This window comes from Akebia trifoliata, chromosome 15, assembly GCF_017979445.1.
Source record: "Akebia trifoliata isolate Shusen 1 chromosome 15, ASM1797944v1, whole genome shotgun sequence".
Lineage (NCBI taxonomy): Eukaryota > Viridiplantae > Streptophyta > Magnoliopsida > Ranunculales > Lardizabalaceae > Akebia > Akebia trifoliata.
In genome coordinates, this window is record NC_141389.1 from 25303447 (window position 1) to 25326147 (window position 22701).

General features: G+C 32.7%; 1 protein-coding gene across 1 annotated transcript; it reads left to right on the forward strand.

The window, feature by feature from the left end:
• The first annotated feature begins 20443 nt into the window (after positions 1-20443).
• Positions 20444-22368, forward strand: LOC147384782 (lysM domain receptor-like kinase 3). The gene has a single exon (XM_086425617.1). It carries the CDS (start codon positions 20819-20821, stop codon positions 22310-22312), a length of 1494 nt encoding a protein of 497 aa, XP_086281743.1. The 5' UTR covers positions 20444-20818; the 3' UTR covers positions 22313-22368.
• Positions 22369-22701: the final 333 nt, after the last annotated feature.

Sequence of the window (22701 nt, forward strand, 5' to 3'; positions counted from 1 at the left end):
ACTGAATTTGAACCAGGAGCACATCCTTTGTGGCCCATTTTTATGTAGCTCTATGTAGTTAATATCACCAGTTGAGGATGTGTCACATCATCACACCCTCAAGACAGTTACATCTGATGATTTAAATTTAAGAGTTCAATAACAGTCCATTTTCAAACGAGTCATGCTAATCTGACACCCCCCATGTGGCCTACTCCCCGTACACTCCCCCACATGGCTGTGCATAGAATCATAGATTCTTTTTCCTCGGATTACACATCCCCCAAAAACATATGCTGTTGTGTATCCCGAAGAAAATCTATGGTTCTATGCACAGTCACTTGGGGAGTGTACGGGAGAATATGCGACCGGGGGGGGGGGATCAGAAAATCATTGTTCTTTTCAAACAATTGATATTTGCTTCTATTTTTCTAAGTGCTGGTTTTATAACTCAACCTGACGGAATAACTCAAAAGCTCACCAACGTGGCATGTGAAAAGAACGGTAGATGTTTTCTCCCCCCATGAAATCTACTAAGGAAGACTAATAGAAAATGACTTAATCATCTTTGAACTCTAGTTATAACGAAACGCTTAAAAGTCTTGCTTGTATTTAAAATCTGCCTTCACATATTAATTATAGACTATTAATCTCACTTGCTTAAAAGGAGGGGGGGCTCTTCCAACTGGGTCGATTGTGATAGAAAGTTGGCAAAGAAATATTGTGGTATAACAAGTGTTTTAAAAATCCAACTGGACAGTCGGACCATGTTGGACCAGACCCGTTAGTTTCTATGGGTCGAGTCAATTGAAAAAATCCAATTTTATAAACATCAATTGACTAGTCAATTTTATAAAAATCAATTGGACCAGTGACTCACTCGGGTTTGTGAAAGGATCGGTTCAATTTTTGGGTGATTTTAGCATACCCATTCACAATTTGGTGACTATTTCAGTTGGCCCTTGTGTTTTGAATTTGATGACATGCCTCTTTACCTAAGGTTTACTCTTGTAAACTAATGGAAAATAGTCTAATTTACTAAGATTTTAATTGTTTGATCCATATGGATTGCAGCGTTGGAAAAATAGTACTGCAACAACCTAAAATTCATGCCCAAATCAAATAGAAACACATAAAATAAAACTTAAAATAAATATATATTATATATATATATATATATATATATATATATATGGATTAGGATCCGTGTACACATAAAGCTACTCATAAAGTTACAACATGTTTTGTCTTATATGGGCAAAAATGTTTGGAATGGGCTGATTTTTTGTGAGGATGATCTCTATGGTGAGGAGATCATCCTTGCCAAAAATCAGCCAATTATGAAACTTTTAGCCCCATGTTTACAAGTTGAAAAATTTTAGATCGTCCAATTTTTGTAAATCAGTTTTGACGGGGTTAGAAATTTGGAATGAGATGATTTTTTGCAAGGATGATCCACTCACCATAAAGATTATCCTCACAAAAAATCAGCCTATTCCGAATCTTTTTGACCATATAAGACAAAAACGTTGTAACTTTATGAGTAGCTTTATGTGTCTACGGAACCCCACCATATATATATATATATATATATATATATAATATATATATATATATATATTATATATATAATATATATATATATATATATATATATATATATAGGGTCAGGTTCAAGGGTCATATGAGAAAACATATAAGAAAACTTTCGTTTTTCAAAATAAGGGTTAGAGGTTTTGGATGAGCTGATTTTTTGCAAGGATGGTCACTATGATGAGAAGATCATCCTCACAAAAAATCAGCTCAATCATAAACTTCTAAATCCATCAAAAGTGATTTACAAATTAGTGATAAAAATTGGTAAAAAATCGACAGTCCACATTCTAAATCACTTTTAATGGGGTTAGAAGTTTCAGATTGGGCTGATTTTTTTTTTGGATGATCTTCCCATCATAGAGATCATCCTCACAAAAAATCAGCTCAATCCAAAATTTCTAACCCATATTTTAAAATTTTATTTACCGTCGAAAGTTTTCTTATATGTTTTCTCATATGGCCCTTGAACCAGACCCATATATATATATATATATAGGGTCCCGTTCAGCACCCCAAGCTTTACCCTACACTTTAACAGACGTGTTTTGTCCTACATGGGTTAGAAGTTTTGGAATAGGCTGATTTTTGGTGAGGATGATCTCTATAGTGAGGAGTCATCCTCACCAAAAATCAGTCCATTCCAAAACTTCTAACCCATGTAGGACAAAACACGTCTGTTAAAGTGTAGGGTAAAGCTTAGGCTGTTGAACATTTCCCATATATATATATATATACTTTTTTTTTTTTTTTTTGCTTGATCCATGCAACTCTTAAATTTCAATTTAAAATCAATAGTGAAAAAATATCTCTTAAATTTCAAATTCAATTCCAATGGTAAAAAATTATCTTTTTAATTTTTTTAAACTCTTAAAATATCTACATTCCTATATAATAATAAAAATCTTATAATTTATCCCAACGTCATTGGATCATGTTTTTAAAGTTGAGATTAGATTTTTTGGAGGAACCCAAAAACTTAATAAATATCTCAACCTGGATCCAATCAGTTTGACCCACCAGTTCGACCAATTTGGACCAACCTGGTCAATTGTATGGGTCAATGACCAGTCTGATTTCTAAAATTTTGGGTATAACAACAAAATTCAGAATTAGCCAACTTGAATTTTTTCTAGAATGCAATTAATTTTGATAATACCTGGAGCAATTCCCAAATCGAAATTGAAAGGAATTTCTTCTGACGCATGACACCTCTGCATCAATTGAATGTTTGTGCAAGTAGAGTCGTGGCACGCCACCCACAAGAAAGAATGCCAGTTCAATGCCTACCCTATTTTTTTTAGTTACTTCCTTGTAAGTAGTTCCCTAAGTATTCTAATTTTAGGTAAGTGAATGTCCCTTTACTTTAGTGTCTCAATAGCTAGTTAGACTATCTAGTTATCAAGTCTTTATGATTAAAATCCTCCTACCAACTTCTCTACCTGGGCTCCATCGGATAGGAGATACCCTACTGAGTATTGAAGACTGATCTTTTTATCCTATCTCTATTCATTCCTTAGTAAATTCAATACTTCAGAAGTTATCTAAGCGCCTTCCAATAGACTTCCTTCCTTAACTCTTGACTCTTAAAGGGAACAGATCCCATCGGTATCACCTTTCTTTTCTTCCGGTCCGGATAGCTTGACCTACTGGAGGGGAAAGCCTAGGACTGAATTCAGCCTTTAGTTGCAGTAGACGATCAAGAATACCTTTATCGACGAGTATTCTATTATCTTATGTCTTCTATCTATAGGTGGGAGGACGGGGAATAAAGAATCGATAAGGAAGAATGATGGGCAGGAAGGACTTATAAGAAGTCCCTTAATTGGTTCGATCACAATCGTTGTTCGTTTGCCTTTTGCACGAAGGCAAGAATCAAATTGATTCACAGTAGTTTTGTTTGCCCAAATAAATAGTAGAACACTATATTTAAATATTTTAAAATAAGAAAGCAAGTCAAAAAGAAGAAGAACATTGTAGAGTAAAACTTTTGTAATGGAAAACGTTCGATAGAAGTTTGTTAGTATCTTTGTTCTTACAAGAGGATAAATACTTATAGAGAGAAATCCAACCTACATTGTTAGGTATTACTACAATTAAAAAATTATTAAAATAGAATAGTATAACATATTCGTTATATATCGATTACACTGGTAACGCAAACACCTTAGTATATCAACGGTTAGAGTTATAAAAATTATTTTTGACTAAATAATGCAATTAGAATTATTATTTTTTTTACTAAAAAGATATTAATGTTCATTAGACACCTCAATGCACAATGTCACGACTCAAGTTTCAAGATCTATAACCTGACCCATTACCATTTTTTGAACCATGATCCATAACTTAGGGGTGATTTAGGAATAATCCACATACTCACATCAATAAAAAATTACGTGTTGAACCTAACTGAAAACATTATCTAAATTCATGTCTTGGAAATATTCACATAGGACAGTTCAATACACATTCAATCAAAAATTCATAACTTGCTCAATTTTTATCGTAATTTAATGTAACACCCCATTTTGGAAAGATGATTGAAATAACAATAATATAAAAATTCTAAATCATATAAAATATTTATTTTTCTGGTATAAAAATACCGAACAAAGGTTATGTACAATGACACAATTTAGGATTTAACAACACATGGTGTGACTTCAAAAATTTGTACACCCTTCAGTTCTTATTAGAAAATAGAGATTTTAAATTCTATAAAAGTTATTAAAATGTGGGACCCAAGAAAAATATGAAATGTATATTAAAATCATTGTTTGGCATGTGAACTATTTTTAGAAAAACAGAGGTACAGAATGGATTTCCTACAATCCTATTCAATAGGTTGGACGATAAAATCCGAAATAAATATTTTTGTCATTGAAATGGTATGGGACCTAAGCTATGTCGAAGTTAACTTTCAAAACCTAATCCTCAAAAAAAATTAGAACCAAATGAGAAGTTTAAGCAGGGATTGTCACGATATAAAGTAGGTTTTGTTTTCTATTCATTTATGTTATCCATTAACAATGACCGCAAAGACAACTCCTTTCAAAATATAATAAAAAATTTAAAATTCCAGAAAAATATAAGAATATGCGTGTGCGAGTTACAAAATTTCTCTAAGTGATATCACATCATTTCAACAACAAATGAAAAATCTATAACCTTTCTAGTAACACATGTTAAAAGGAATCGACAACATTACAAATCTTCTTTTCTAAATCAATTAATAACCAAGGTTCTTAAAATGAAAATCCAACACATTTATTCAATAAATTGGTTTAAAACAATTCTAATAAACATAAGATAACATCAAGAATTTTTTCCAAAAACCCATACACCCTTAATCGTAGAAGCAAATCAACTTAAGAAATAAAACATAGCAAATCGCTGAAGACGATCTCAATGTCCCTAATGTGTTCTAATCGAAATCTAAAATTTTATAATATAAAAAAAAACATAAACCACAAGGCTCGAGTAGGAACTCATCTCTACATTTTTCTAAGAATTAATATAAGACAAATAAATAGAACATAAAAATTTTACAAGAAAAAATATATATTCATGATCAATAACAATAGTAAAACTTCAATGACAATAATAATTAAAAAATATATCATAAAATATTGTCATCATTGTCATCGTATTTCAAACCTAAAATTCAATAATAAATCTAACTACATCACAATTTCAAATATGGAACTCTCACATTCTATCATAAATATCTTATTTTAATTGAGAAATAAAGGAAAAGATGAACCTACCTTTTTTTTTTTACAATGAGTCTATGATTCGACTACATTGATTCACTTGATTCTACGAATAATGTTTTCTTCTTTAATAATAGGAAACGATCAAGGCTCTATTGATATTAAAAGTATTTTTTTTTCAAAGATGAAAATTTCTCTCTTTCTCTCTCTTAAATATGAGATTAAGTTTTAAAATAAAATAAAGGTGTGCTCCTAAAAATTCTAGGAACAATGTCATAAGATATTATCTCATTTATTTACTCTAAATATTAATTCTCCTACAAATCTAGGTCACTCATAAATTAAGAAATTTTGTAACTGTTTTAAAATTATTTCCTTACTTCAACATGAATATAAAATACTAATTTGAATTTTAAAATAAATTTCCTACTTGAACCCACTCTATTTAAGAAATGAATTTAAATTTTGAATAATTTCCTAATCAATTCTCATATCATCCTTATTCTTTATTTTTCTATATTACTATTAAAATAATAAGGAAACAAAATACTTATTAAGAACCATCACAATATGTAAGTTTTATATAAATTTTATTTGTATTCTCTTTAGAGATTTAATGATACCAAAATAAAATTCAATGTATTCCAAAAAAATAATTCCAGCAATTTTGACTTGATTAAGGAGGTGTTTGAATATTTTTTTAAGAACTTAAGATAACACCATTTTGTCATAAAAGCCCTTAATTTTATATTAAATAAAAATAATATTTCCTATGCGCATTATAAATTACATTATAACACTACTGTAAACTAATCATTTTCATAGTGACTCATTTATCCTTATTTTAACAAATACTATCTACATCACATAGACTTCTATGATTTGAGCTACTAATTTATCTATTAGATTTATTTATAGGGTCTATATATTTTAATTAATAACTCAATTATATAAAGTCAAAATTCTATATTAGTAACCACTTTTTATTTCATAATTTTTTTTTTTTAATTTTAACAGTGAATGAAAATATGATATTAATCAATATTTTGTTTCATAATTAAGTTGACTTCAAACTTTGACAACTAATTGTCTAACATAATAAATTATCGAAATGTGTAGTATAAAACTACCATATGTTAAAATCAAAAATATTAATTATAGTATATCACAATTAAAGAGGTTTTCAAGAGTATTATTTATCAAATAATTTCATGATTTTTAGATCAGGGGTATTACACAGCACCTGTCCTATCTCAACCCATGCATGTGTGTGTGTTTTTATTGAGTTGACCAATGTAGAATTTTTCCTTTGGAGGAAAAACTTGGGTGCCCCTTGGGGTATTACTCCAAACCAACCAGTCACCAAGCAAAAAAAAAAGACCCAAATTATAGAGACAATACAAAATTGAGTTGTACTGGAGTGACCTCAAATTGGAACCTCATAGCACACTTCTTGATGTGAAAGTGGATGGGAATCATAGATGATTTTTCACTCGTATTTCAATGAAAAGCATCTATGATTCCCATACACTTTCATGTCAAGAAGTGCAATATGAGGTTCTACAAAATCCAAGGAAGGAAAATGTGTTAAAACCATAAAATGGCTTAGAACTTCCGAAGAAGAACATGGGATAGTACATATCTCGCCAAGTTTGCAAATGATGCAGGTAGCAAACAATCCTTGTAAGCCATTTTGGAAATATACTTCGAGCCTTGGGGTAATTCATTGTTCAAAAAATGTTCCTAAAGAAAATCTCTAATGGTGTAATAAGTACCATAAATCAACGTAAAATAGTGTGTAAAGGGAGCAAGGATGATATATAGCGACTAGGCGGTCATTTAGTAAGTGATCAGGCAGTCACTTAGAGAACGATCAGACGTTCGCTTAGAAAATGATCGATCACTCAAAAGACCAACCAAGCAATTGCTCAAGAAAGCAACCAAGTGAATGCATAGGAGAGCGGTCACTTGGGAAAGCAATCGATCATGAGACTGAGCGATCAATCGAAGGAGAGCGAATAGTCAAGATAGCAATCACTCGAAGGAGAGTGAGCGGTCAAGAGATCGACTACTTGAACAAGAGCAATCAGCAATCACTCTAAGTAATAGAATTTTGTTACAAATATTCTCTTAGCAACCAAAATCTATTAGAAACACACACACACCACACACACACACAAAGTGCAAAAGTGATATTTGAATATTAAAAATGGATATTTTGACGAAAAAATATTAAATAAATGAAAAAACAACATAGAATAACGCACAAAAATAAGCAAGAAAAAGAACATGCAATTTTAAGAAAACGTATTTTCTATCTAAAAGGGGTGATATCCAACATCCAAAACAGGGAATTAATGTTTGTAAAACACTAAAACTGAGAAAAACAAAAAAAAACAGTGGACTAAATGTTATCGGAATTTAGAGGGTTAAATTTGAAAATCCTTTAATATTCATTTAATTTTAACCATATGGTAAATCAATCTATTAACCATAGGGTAATTCAATCCCATGTATGTTTTATGCTTTTTTACTTTATTGCTTTAAGTTTAGTTGATAGTTTTGTTTTTTACCTTTAGTAATTTTAATCTCACATCGACTAAGAGAAGAATAGATTTGCAATTCTTAAATAGTTATACTTCTAGTAGTTTTAAAAGCGGATAGAAGTAGTGGGCGGGCTCATGGGGGCCCAAGAGGAAAACCCATGATTCCAATTAGAATTTGGATCCACCGGTCCGAAAACCTTAATGCGTGTGCGTAGGGGATGTAAAATCTTGAATTTACACCTCACGTGGGTGCACGCAAAGGCCTGTTTTTGCTTTAATTTTTATATTATATATTCGAATTTCGTTTTAAGACAGTGCTTTGTGGACGCCTCAACCATTATTTAAGTAATATTTCTTCTATTACATTCAATTTTAAAATCAGAATTTTTCAAACTTCTTCTCTCTTTATCCATAAGAAAACCAAATAAATTAGTGTAAAAAAATAGTGATTTAAAGTTCTTAATGGAAATTAAAGAAAGAGAACCCAAAAATTACCACCAAGTGGATCAATGAAAGCACTATTTTATTCTCTCTCATTTGGATCCATTTGAGAGTTGTAATATGGGGTGTTTCTCTTTTGTTTTTCGGGACATTTGAGGCAACCAATTTGAGGAACATTTAGAGGGTGACAACGGATGATTTCTTTTACCCTTTGTTCTCATCACACTGATGATGGATCAAAGATCCAACCACGCAAGTAATGAGGCAATTCTTGAGTTTTCCTTGAAAAGTGTTAATGAAGAACTTCTATTCTAGTTCCAATAGATTTAACTCCATTAACTTGTTGTAAATAAAATTACAGAAATTAAATTAAATGGTCTCTTACCAAGAATAGAAGGATTAGAGGAAAGAAAGAAAAGTCAATAGTTCTTGAACTTGTTATGTAAATTTGACATAGTTTATCCTTAATAATCTCCTCCTTTCTTGCTTTCTAATCTCTCCTATTTATAGACTCGTTGGAGAATCAATTACGAAGAAATTTACAAAAATAGGCTAAAAAAATGAATTGTCGATCGCTCTTTAATTAGAGTAGTCGCTTTGGAACGATCAAATATCTATTTTTGTGATTTCTCGTGGGATTTCTACTGGTATACCTCTTATTGATCGAAAATGTGTCTTATTTTAGACACAAACTTTGATGGACCATGAGCATTGCACAACACTTAGAGATATGGAGAGATTGTTAAAGAGATTTAAATTTTGCGTCTTCTTTCTAAAGTTGCGATTTCAATTTCAATGGAGAGAAAGCAATAGAGCTGTTGATTTCTTGGCACATTTAGGGGCTCATGGAAGTATTTATTTGTAGTTGAGGAGACAAATTCTATACCTCAAGAACTCATGAATATTATTGTCGATGATTTATCTTGTAATTATATTCATGAAATTTTATTAATACAAGGGAGGTGTCCCACCAACCCTAGCTTACTGATTTTATAATAATAATAAATAAATAAACAAACTTTATCAAGTCTCTCATTTTGAATTATTTTCTTCATTTATTTCTCAATTATTGTTTTACGATCATTTCTTTATGTTTATTTACATCCACCAAGTGAGATAGCAATATGAGTTGTTTTACTATTTAGGAGAGAGAGAGAGAGAATCCAACCACCAAGTTTAATGTTAAAGAAAAAAATTAGATAAGAGGCTAGTGAAGGGTGAATTTGAAATATACCCTCCATAATTTTTGTTGAACATTATTGGAGAAACCACCGTATTTGTAAACTGATGACAGAACCCATGAACTTGGTCTAGTCTTCAAAGCTAATAGAAAATGATTCAATCATCTTCAACTTCTAATTACAATGAGATGTTTAAAAAACAAAATTGAGTGTCGATGCATGATGCCACGACTTGTGCTTAATAATAACCAATATCACCTTCACATATTAACCATTGACTAGTAACCTCACTTTATTAAAAGGGGAGAAAAAAAAGTGTCAAAGAAGATGGCACTTGTCGAACTGGATCGATTGTGATTGGAACTTGTCAAAGAAAATCTTTTAATTAAAGACTTTCCTTTTGGAAAATTTGAACATCCCCTTCTAGGCCTTTAACTTGGGAATTATTCTTACCTCAAAGAAATTCTTTTAATTAAGGGTTTTGTTAAGGTGGGGCACGCGTTAAGTGCAATAAATATACTTCAGAAATTGGAACGTGAGAGTATTTTAGTAGAAAAATAATTTTTTTAAGGACATTATCGATACCAATTCCCATTTCCAAAGTGTATTTATTGCAGTTTAACATGTGCCTTCTGCACACATAACAAAACCCTATAATTAAAGACTCCTTCTGGAAGATTTGAACATCTACTTCTTGGTCTTTGATTTGGGGATCATTCTTTGGTGCATTTATGTCTAGCGATCAAGACAAGTGAAAGATGAAGAGGAAGGATGCATAAATGCTATCTAAGGAGTTGGTTTACTTTTTAAGAAAGAGTATAAATCCAATACGGTGTCCCGTTCCAATAAATAAGAATGATGTCTATGTGTCATATTTTGGTTGGAGAATAAATACATCGGACTGCATGCACGACTCAATTAGGACCTTAAGGTGTCTTAAAACTCTAGTAAGAGCATGCCCCATGAACACTGTTCTTATTTTATAGGAACAGGACACTGTATTCGATCCTAAGTCCTAAAAAAAAAAAAAGAATCAGATCAAGTACCGTGTCCCATTCCTATATAATAGGAATGTTGTTTATGTGGCACGCATTTTTGTGGGATTTTAAAGGACTTAATCAAATCGTTTTCTACATTGCATGTAGCCTTATGTGTTCCTTTATAATTTGCTCATTATTTCAGATGCCATTGAGTTTTCAAAAATTTTGCCCGCCTTCCCCAAATATTTTGGTGACTAAGACTGACCTTGTACGGTTTTGTGAATATTTCACAAAGTTTTCAAACTGATGAAATACACTTTAGCCTTCCCACAAAATCTTTTGATAATTGAGGCATCCACTCTACCAATTTGGTGGATATTTGAGATACCCTTTTATTTTCAAACTAATGACATGTACCCCCTTGACCTTGTTCTTCCTTTATTGACTAACAAAAAATATCCTAAGTACCCTCATTTTCAACTTGAATTAAAAACCCTGAATTTTATCTTCATAATGTTAGTCATTGTCAAAATTTTCAACATTTGTATCAAATTAATTTTAATCTATGTATCCTCATTTTTAATTCATCCTTTTGGACATCGCCTTAATCTCTTGTAGAAAACCTGGATTTTTCTATAACGTATCTCTCTATCATATCTTGTTCTTTAGATTTTAAAAGTTAAATGTAGATTAATCTTATGGTTGAAGATGAGGATAAATTTGTTTACCCAAGATGTTGGAGATAAGGGGTTTTGAAAAGATAAATCCAAGGTTTTTTTTTCAAAATTTTAGATTGAAAACGAGGGCAAAGTGGTCATTTTTGCAATAGTCTATTAGAGAAGACTGATGTCAAGGAGCTTGTACTTAGAGAGTATTTAAAATACTTTATGTCAAATTGATGACAACATTACCTAACTTGACTTTGGTCTTATATCATAGACTAACACGAAATTACTTAAATGCCTCTTTCTTCAACCTCTAACGAAAAAACTTGAATTTTTATCCAAAATCAATCTTCTTCAAGCTCCTCAACTTACCATTAACCAATAGTCCCTCTAAAAATGTAGAAAACTTTGAATCTGTTTAGACTCGTCATTGTAATAATGTAGAAAATTGTTGATCTTGATGTTGAGTTTAGTCCCACATCAGATACTCATTGCCTTGTCTTTTTCCTTATAAGTTCCCGGGCCTCTCCACTCATTGCCAATTGGTCTTGAGTTGGACCTCTAGTTTTAACATGGTATCAGAGCTCTAGTCCGTATAGATTACGAGTTCAAATATTTCCACCCTTATGAGTGAGGGGAAGTGTTGAGTGTACATTTTCCTCCACTTTTGAGTGAGTCATACCTCAGTTAAGCCTCAATTCTCCCTTCTCCAAGTAAGAGATACATTGTTTCATATCAATGTATCTCATCTAAAAAGAAAGGTATTGTTGGAGAATAATATATGTAGTAATATCAATTAGGATATTTTACATTAGGAAATTCTAATAAATTAGAATATTTATATTATGCTAGTTTCCTTATCTTGGTTGATGTAATCCTTGTAAATATCCTATCATAGTTCAAGTAATATTCATCCAAGAATTTATCGTGACTGCCTTCTCAATCACTTCTTGAAGTATCTTCTGTCCATTGCTCTTAATATGACAGCCCTGAGGAGCGCTTCAAGCTCTTCAAACACAACTGAGGACTGGAATCTCTATTTTACATGCACCACACTAACAACCCCAACACTATGATTATTTCTCAACTTTTAATTGGCGAAAATTATTCTACTTGGAGTAGAGCAATGGAGATGGCTCTCAACACTAAAAACAAACCTGGATTTATTGATGGCTCCATTACCAAGTCGATTGATTAAAATGATCCTAACCTTCTTCAATGGACACGCTGCAATAATATGATCAATTCTTAGACCCTCAACTCTAAGGAACTAGAATTTAGCGTAATCTACGCTGGGACTGCATATGAGGTATGGAATGATCTTAAGGAAAGATTCTCCCAAATTAATGCATCTCGTCTTTTTCAATTACAAAGAGACATTATTTCTCTTCACCAAGAAAAAAACATTAATGACTAGCTATTTTGCCCGTTAAAAGGGACATTAGGATGAATTATATGCCTTAAATCCTCTTCCTAACTGTACTCATGGAGCATTGAAAATTTCAGTTGAGTACCAACCTCGTGATAATTTCCCACATTGGACACTCATTGCCTTGTCTCTCTTCTTATAAGTTCCTAGGCCTCTCCACTCATAACCAATTGGTTTTGAGTTTGACCCCAAATTTATCACTTGAGGTGACATATGTGATTCTTATATGTCTTTCTTGAGAAAGTTAAAATATTTTTATTTTTATTTTTTTGTGAACCTTTCACGAATGAAACACATATTTGCAAACTTTATAAAACATTGTAGAGTCTTAAGCAGGTCCCTCATGTTTTGATCAGCTTCATCTATTTTCTTTTTTCTATCAATTGTAAATTTAGTCACCCTACATCTAAAAGACTTCTCACTATCTTCTAGTGTGAAGGCCCATCAAATTCTCAACTTTATGTTATTAGTCCCGTGGAAGGATAAATTTGCAAGCCACAGAAATAATGAAACTGGTCATTAAAATGTTTGAGATATTATTTGATCTCTAGGTTCCGGCCTATCAACTATATTGCTCGGTAGCAGAGATTCCCACCTAGCCATCGTCGTTTGGAAAACGATCAAAGAGAATGAGATCCTAGAAAAAGAAGTATGCAGATCCCTGGATTCTTGGAATTTCATCGCGATATGCTAGGAGAGGTTCTAGTCTCAAGGATTCCCACGCTTCTTAGTCAAAAATAAAAGGAGGTAAGATTAAAAACATGGAAGATAGAAATTCCCACTCTATAAATAGAGGAGAAAGGCCACACCCTAAGGTACACGATTTTGACTCATAAAAATTCTGTCAAATCTTCTATGGGATCTAACTTAAGTATTGGAGGCTTTGTGTATCAGGGAATAGGAACGATTGAGAGAAGATCCTACACACGGGAGAATGGAGATCTCGAGGTGATCACGAAAATCACCTCGACAAGTCCTTTTGGATTTGAACCTAATTTTTTTTCATATGAAAATGCAACCATCTCAATATAAAAATTGAATATTGAACCATCACTTCCAACTTGTTCAAATGTTAAGGATTTGGTATAGAGTCGTGATAATCTAACTACCCCACGTGGCACACTCAATCGACTCTCCTAACGTAACAAATTCTGGAATCGAAGATCTAGACATCTCTAGATGCATTATTCCTTCGAGATACACATTTTTATGGGGAAGTGCACTTTTGTATCCCAAGAGTATAGATCTATGGTTTCCAAACTTGTCACTTCAAGAGAGTCGATTGAGTGTGCCACATGAGGTAGTCAGATTATCAAGATTCTTTGGTATATTCTTCATGGGATTGAAAATCTTTGCCTCTTAGTGTTCGTGCAAAAATTGTTGAGCTTCTCCTTTGGACTCCTCGGCAGTAGGAGTAGGATGCCTTTTAACGGAACTCTGCCACTTAAGTCATTGCATAATCTAAGAGTGCTTAGTTAGTAAATTTAAATGAATCATATATGATACTCTTCTCTTATTTATAGATTCTTTAATATCTCTTTCTGTTTAGAATCATGATAATCTTACTACCCCAGGCAGCAAACTCAACCGACTCTCTCTGACATGACATGTGCTAGAATCGTAGATATGTACTCTTTGAGATACACAATTACACTTTTATGAAGATGTTCTGTTGTGTATCCCGATGAATAAAGATCTACAATTCTAGCACAAGTCAAGTTAGGAGAGTCATTGAAGATGCCACATGGGGTAGGGTTGGCAATGATCTAAAATATATCCGATGTTCGAATTGGTCCGATCCGAAAAAAACATGAAAAATTGAATTCGGATTGGAATCTTTAGATCCAAAACAATTTCGGATCAGAATTGGATCTACCCCAATCCTCTCCGTAAAAAATCCTATCCGAGCATATTTTAATAATTTTTTTGTAATTCTTAATTTCATATAAATACATATAAATAAAATATTTTAGTCTTTTTAGTTTCCCTCTATATTTATGGTTGGAATGTAGGTTTTTTAAAAATTTTATGATTTTATATTTTTTAAATTTATTGAACATTGATCATTTGAAAATTAGGCATTTGTTTGGACTGGATCGATTTCGGATTAAGGATGAAATGAAAGGGATCGGATTCGGTTCATATATTTATTAATTTGTTTGGATTGGATCGAGTACATGTTTTCAAATTTTTGGATCAATATTTAAGTGATATTGATCCGTTGCCAACTCTAACGTGGGGTAGTCAAATTGTCATGATATTCTGACTCAAAGATTTTCGCTCGGTCGACATGGCAAGTGCACAGAACTGTAGATCTTACAGTTCTATACACTTACCACGTCAACCGAGTACGGAGTGAATGATTCAAGTCAGATTATCATTAGGCTTATAAATATATATGTGAGGTAGTCTTATAAATATATATGTGAGGGGTGGGTGGGTTGAGGGAGATAAATCCGTTTCTTTTTATCCAAAAGTTATCAATCCAATTTTCAATGAGTTAACAATCGCTAATGATTCCTCATCTGTGACTTTTTTTTAGGGGAGATTATATTCCTCACTAAAAGGTAAGTGAAAATTTTCAAATAAAGAAGGGAAAATTTCTTAAAGAACCGTTGCAGAGGGATTTCTTTTTAAATAGTCCCTAAATATTTTTTCAATGATTGTTTGGCAAGACATTTAGTTAACTTTTTCTTTCTAAATGGTTCCTGGAACTCATCTCCCACATTTCTCATTATTGAATGCCCTAGCCATTTGAACTCATCGTTTTATATCCAAAAAGAGGACTCCATTATATCAGAAAAGATTTAAGAAAGAAGAAGAAATCATTTTCAAAGACTTTTTCAAATATTTTAAAGATATATGTAAAAAATTAGGGTTTTTACACTTTTTTTTATATAAATTTTTAATGAAAATCGATCAATAATGATTCTTTTGGGTTGAAATCATTTAAACAAGTTGTTATCTCAAGTTTTTAGTTGACATTTTCATGTATTTTAGTTAGAAAAACTCAAAAATTGAATGGGTTGGATTTATCAGTGTCGAGTTCACTACTTTTTATTTTAACAAATGGTGAACTCAACAGTAATTAAAAAAGCGTTGAGTTTGACAGTAAATAAAAAGTGGTGAACTCAATAGTAAATAGTGGTGAATTCAATATTAAAAAATGTGAACTCGACACTAAATATAAAAATGTCAAGTTCGACAGTAAAAATTATGAACTCAACAGTACAAAGAACTATTAAGAAAGTAAAAAATTTTACTAATTGTCCTGTCAAGTTAACATGCAAAACTTAAGGACTATTTAGAAAGAAACCCTTTAACAAGCGACCTTTAAGTAATTTTCCTAATAAAGAAAGAAAAAAAAAAAAGGTCAAACATGATTAGAACACACCAAGCATGAGCTAAGCAAAATAGTTTTTAAATCATACATGCTAAAAAAAACCTTTTATAGGCGCCAAACGTTTTCTACAGTCCTCTCTCAATCACTCACTCACTTAGTGGGTGTGAGGACGCCAACCATGTATGCTAGAAAAACCTATTTTAGGCGGCACTCCTTTCGATAAGGATGTATTTTTAAATGCACCGTGAATTTTGGGACAGTGTCTTAAAAAAGATTAAATTAACTAAAATCATGAATATTGATGATTCAAATTGTTGAGATCAACCATTCAAAACTCAATCATTTGAATTGTTGATCACAATGATTCATGTTCAAACGTCAATACTGACAATTGTAAAATGCTTGGTGTTGACAATTTAAATCATTGGTCACAACCATCCATGTTAAATGTCGAAATCAACTATTTATAATTGGTGTTCACGACAAATGTAAAAGGTTGAGCTCAATGATTTGAACTGTCAATTTTGATAATTTGAGTCACCCAAATCACAAATTGAAAGTGGGTGAGAGGGCATTAAGAAAGAAAAGTTAAGTAAAGAGACCATCAAATTATTACTACACAAAAACGGAGGGTCTTTAGAAAGAAATCCCTCTATTAGGAATCATTTAAGCAATTTTTCCTATTAAAAAAAAAATTAATAACATAATAATAACATAAAAGTGGAACCTTATGATGAGATATAACCTCACAAGAGATGTGTCAAAGATTATTCATTGGGATTATCAGTCTCCTTGGTCAGGATAACAGTTCAATGGCATAAAAAGAGGATCTTATTTGGAGAACAAGTTTTTGATCAATTTATGTGATTAAACCAGTAATCTAATTTAATTAAGCATTGGAGATTCTTTGGTATATAATATATTGATGCCCTCAACATCAATGACGAAGGATTACTTTTAACATAAGATATTAATAATCTTAAGATATTGATAATCACGAAAAAACCACTCCACACCCATAAATAGAAATCTAATGAATTTATCAAATCTAAATAGTTAAACACTTATATACATACTTGAACCAAAAGATTCTCTTGTGACTCCAAAAATGTTCCAATAAGCATAAGACCGTTTTATTTATTTATTTATTTTTGGTTGTTTAGGAACATACAAATCCGTAACTCCATCCATGTATTGATCTTATATGCATTGAACCTATCCTGCTGGGAAAATAGAGTGTGGAAAATAAGAAAATCAAAATTTTGGGATTTTGAGGTGCAAAAATATCGATTTCTTCAAGACTTTATTTGTCTCCACTCGTAGAAGAGTTTGTTGACGAGTTGTCGATAAAATAGCCTCCAAAATCCAACAAAGCCATTGTGAGAATTTACAAACAACAATCTTGATAATTCTCTACGAAATAGTATATATTCTTCGACTTTGATAATTTGGAAAAACTAAAATACTTCACAATTTATTGGAAAACTCTAGTTGAATTTAAATCTAAATGTAAAAAATACAAAGTTAAATTCTTCAAAAAATTAGAGTGATTTGACCTAAATGTCAATCCTATTTATAGAGATTGATAGGATTCTTAAATATTTCTCCATAAAGACATTTGAATGAAAGATGTGTCCTTTCATCTCATGATTTAACTGGGAAACCATGGCGATAGGTTGTTGTAATAGTCCTCCTTGAAATTAGCATAAAAAAAAAAGTCAAGGGATATATCCATTCATAAATATTAATAAATAACGGAAAGATCATTCATGAAAACTCAAAGGACATGACTCTCCATAAATAATTAATCATTTGCATCTTTTAAAAAACTTATTTAATCAAAAAATAAATTTTATAAAATAAAATCCCAACAAAAATTAGAGACAAGATTAATAGTCTTTTTACTTACTTTGTTATATGTTGGAAAACTTCGAATTTCCATGGTATTGAGTATCCCAAAAGGCTGAGCATATAAATTAAATTAAAAAATTAGAAAATTAGTGAAACAAAAGAAAAAAAATACTAATAATAATGAAAGTGAGGCATGACGCATGTGTGTAGGATCCTATTGTAAGAAACTACCAAATTCATCTACGTCATGAAGTCCATAATAATGAAAGTCATCGGACTTTGAAGCGAGCACGCCGCGTCAGAATTTTGAAGGAGCCCTAGTCGTTACAAGAGTCAAGACACGTGAAATTTTGAATTTGTTTCACACCCTTACATGTCTGCCAAATTTAGGAGTACCTCTTAGGAAAGTGACAACTGAAATCTTTTATTACCAAAATACCCTTACATGGTTAATCCTACAGTGTATTTAACGTTAACAAAACCAATGGTACAGTGATTGTAGGGGTGTCAATGGATAGCCGAAATCCGAATTCGAATTCGAATTCAAATTCGAAAAATCGGATATTATTTGAAATTTTCGAATATTGGATTCGGATTCGGATGTTATTTTAACATTCGAATGAGTTTCGGATACGAATTCGGATATTACGAAATCGAATTCGATAATATCCGCTCCGATTATAAATACATGTATTACGTATTCATGTTATATAACAAAACTTATTTATATATATATATCCTCGTGTATTCAAGTTTTACAACGAAATTTAACTTGAATGTTATCTTCTCAACCAAAACACAAACCAGCGTGGGTTTCGACCGTGGGTTTTGACCATGGATTTCGACTATGCAGCTCCCCATAGCCACCTTCTTCTCCGGCCGGCGAACATGAAGGTTGGTATTTCCTCCTCTCTCTCTTTTCTCTCTCTCTCTCTCGCTCTCTCTCTTCTCCTCTCTCTCTCCACACACACACACACAAAAGTAAAACTAAAACCCTCTTTTGTCGATTGTGCGAGCTCCATATCCACATATTCTCCGGTCGGCGATCATCAGGTAGAACTTCATCTCTCTCTCTCTCTCTCTCTCTCTTCTCCTCTCTCTCTCTCTCTCTGTGTAAAACCGTATATTTTATTCGAATTTTTCATAATTTTTTTTCAAAAATCAAGTTTATTTGATTTTAAATCATTTTTTTTTTTGCAAAAATCAAAGCTTATTTGATTTGTAGACTGAAATACATTGAAGATTATAATTTCTGAAATTAGGAAAATCGATTTGATTTTTGCCGATTGAATCCAATTTTGTTAGGGTTTTATCGAATCGGATATTATCGGATATCCGATAAGTTTTTCGAATTCGAATTCGAATCTTGGTTAATGATATCCGATCGGATTCGAATTCGAATTCGGATATCAATATTTTTTTCGAATTCGAATTCGGATATAGCACTATCCGATCGGATAGCTATCCGTTGACAGCCCTAAGTGATTGGGCTGACACTGCGTTAAACATTGACGCATGTACAGAATCATTAGATGTTTTTTACTCCCATCTCAAGGAAAATCATCTATGGTTATGTGCTCACTTCCACCCGTTATTAGCAATTTCTCATTTAATTCTTGAAAAAATCATGAATTTTTTTTTTTTTTTTTTTCAACGTTAGTCTCCACATTATTGAACTATTCTGAGTAATTTAGAGAATTTAAGTTTGAAAAGTATAAAACGCATTTTTATGAATTTTATGAATTTTTATAAAACTCAATAAATAAATAAAATACTATTGTAACTTGTTGTATGTTGCAAAATATAAACTTATAAATTGTGATGTGTAACACAAATAAACTTTGAAGTGCATAGACGGAGCTAGTGAGAAATTGGTGAGAGACAATTACCCTTACAGAACTTTGAGAAACCCCTATATTTTCAACTACATGTCCCATTTGTCCCCACTCACTCACCCCTCCCCCTCCCCCTCCCCCTCCCCTCCTTTTCAATTTTCTGTTAATGACATTACCTCTTGACCAAACATTCTCCGATGCTAATTAAAATGATAACTACCTAAATATCATTTTCTTCAACTTTTAATAAAAAAAAAATCTCTAAATTTCTCCCTAAAATCATCCATCTTCAAGTTCTTCAACTATACAACAAATCATAGTTTTACCCCACTACAAAAAAATCCTAACTCTGCTCTTGTTGAAGTGATCAGAATTCAAAATTTTGTAAGAATTGACATATTTATGTGATAAATAGTTATTTATCTTTAAAAAAATAATGAGATGACCCTCTACATTTATTTGATATTACATCTTAATTTTTTAAATTGATGATTTATCTCTTACTTTGATGTTCTTTTAAAAATTAATGGAACAATACCTTCAATGTCCTCATTATCACCACCATCACTATCATATGTCCGAAATTTTTATTTTCAAATTTTTGAAATGAAACAGATAATACACTAATGAAGCATATGGCGCATATTTCTCATTTATCAAACTCGAATTTTTCATGAATCGAATTTTTACCGACAAGACTTTTACTTCAGCGCAGTATTTGAACACAATGTGATAGGAGGTCGCCTTAGCATTTGCCGCATGACTAAATACACTGGAATGAATAGTAGGCCAATTAAAAAGGGTTCAAAAACAGAAGGGTCACCAAAGCAACAGCGCAAATTAGCACGATGACAACCTAACAAGTGCATGTTAGCACAAAAAATAAAAATAAAAAGCATACCTTTTGCTTCAAAACCGCGAAAGAGACGTAACCGTTTGCTTTCTGTAGTGGCTAGCCATGGCCTTATCATAACGAATCTGTCTACCGTACCATCCTCTTTCCACAAGAACAAGGACCCATTCGTGATTCATCGAAAATGAAAATCTTCTCCAAAGTTTCGCTATAATGCGCCGTCTTCACCTGTGCAATTTAGTGGGACCGAATTCAACGACTACTCCATCATCACAACATCTTCCAAGTTCCAACCCCAAATCTCTTCAAACCAAAACTCATCAAATTCTTAAAACCCTAACAATTTTTTATTTTATTTTTTCTAAAATTAGGGTATCTGAATATTTTCTGTGTATCCTTCATCCATATGTGTGGATCGAAAATGAAAACCACTGCAATGGAGCCCAGCCCAACTCCTCGAAGCAATCGATCTACACGAACCACAACATCATCAAGGACCACTCGAACCACCAAACCCTCTGAAACATCTCAAACACGAAAGCCTTCAATCTCAGACCCTTCAACAAGCAATTACACAAGCGGAAACTACACGACTCGTTCAAGCAACATAGATTCATCAAAAACTTCGATTTCAAGCCGAACATCTCTCGCAAGCCTTCGAGATTCCTTGCCAGAGAACCCTCACATCTACGATTTCTCAGAAATCTGTAACGCTACAAACAACTTCCTCGCGAAGCGCTTCTCTTCCTCTTCTTCTTCCGCTTGGCGATGCTCGATTCGAGGCAAAGATGTGATCGTCTTCCAACGCAAGTTCCGCCGTTCGATTGAAACATCACAGCTTCGTGAACGACTCTCCTTGATCTGTAAGAGCCATCACATCAGCTTGATTAAGCTTCTCGGTGCTTCTAACTCTGGAGAACATATCTACCTCGTATACGACTACGTTGATGGTGCTAATCTCGCTAATTGTCTTCGAAGTCCTAAAAACCCTGGTTTTACAGTCCTCTCAACTTGGATCTCGAGAATGCAAATCGCTACAGATCTCGCACAAGGACTCGAGTACATCCACCATTACACAGGATTGAATCTAAGTCTCGTTCACAATCACATCAAGAGTTCAAGTGTGATTGTCACCGAACCTTCGTTTAATGCGAAAATTTGCCATTTCGGTACCTCAGAACTCTGCGGAGAGATCGTTAGACATCAAGAACAACAAAAACAAGAACAAGAAACGAGCCAAGAAATTACAGAAATCTCTGATGACTCAACTCCAACAACATCAAAATTAAAGAGATCAGATAGTGGAATCATGAAATTTGAAGGAACAAGAGGTTATATGTCGCCCGAATTTAAATCTATTGGTGTCGCAACGCAGAAATCTGATGTGTTCGCCTTCGGAATTGTGATCTTGGAACTCTTATCAGGAGAAGAACCTCTCAAGTACAAAATCGACAAAGAGACGAAAGATTACAGGAAGATTTCTGTGATCGAAACAGCGAGAGATGCGATTGAATCTCAAGAACCAGGAAGGTTACGGAGATGGGTTGATGGAAGATTGAAGGATTCGTTTCCAGTAGAGGTGGCTGAGAAGTTGACACGTTTAGCTCTGGATTGCGTACACGTGGATGCTGAAAAGAGACCAGATATGCGACGCGTGGCAGGGAAGATTTCGAAGCTTTATTTGGAATCTAGAAGATGGGCAGATCAGATGAGACTCCCAACTGACTCCACGATGTCCTTACGCTCCTCGTTAAGATCTAATTATCCTCTAACGAGATTTAAAAATAAAAAAAACATTTTTACGGTTTTTCGGATGTTTTTTCTTAGAGATTATTTGTTGAATTTTTTATTTATTTTTAACTTGTATTTTAGTCAAAATGGCGTCGCCTTTGGGATGTGACGCAAGTGCTTCAACACTATATATTTTAATTGAATTTTAATTTTTTTTTTTTTTTTTTTTTGGCGCATCCCATTATGCCATGTTAATTATTAAAGGAAAGTATGATTTGTTTGTTTAAATTTTAATTCATGGCTGTCAATGACTTGGGTTGGGTCAGATCGTAAATCGTTTGTGCTAATTGGGTCTTAATTCTGACCCATTAATGATTGGGCCGGGCCGGGCCGGGCTGGGCCAAGTGATAAATAACCCGCCCACAAGTTTTCTTTCATTTATGGAAAAAATTATTCATATAAATACAATTCCAACTGTTATTATAGAAATTCAACGATTGAGATTAAATATATATCCCAAGGATATATCTCATTTCTCCAAGGTAAACATAAATCTTG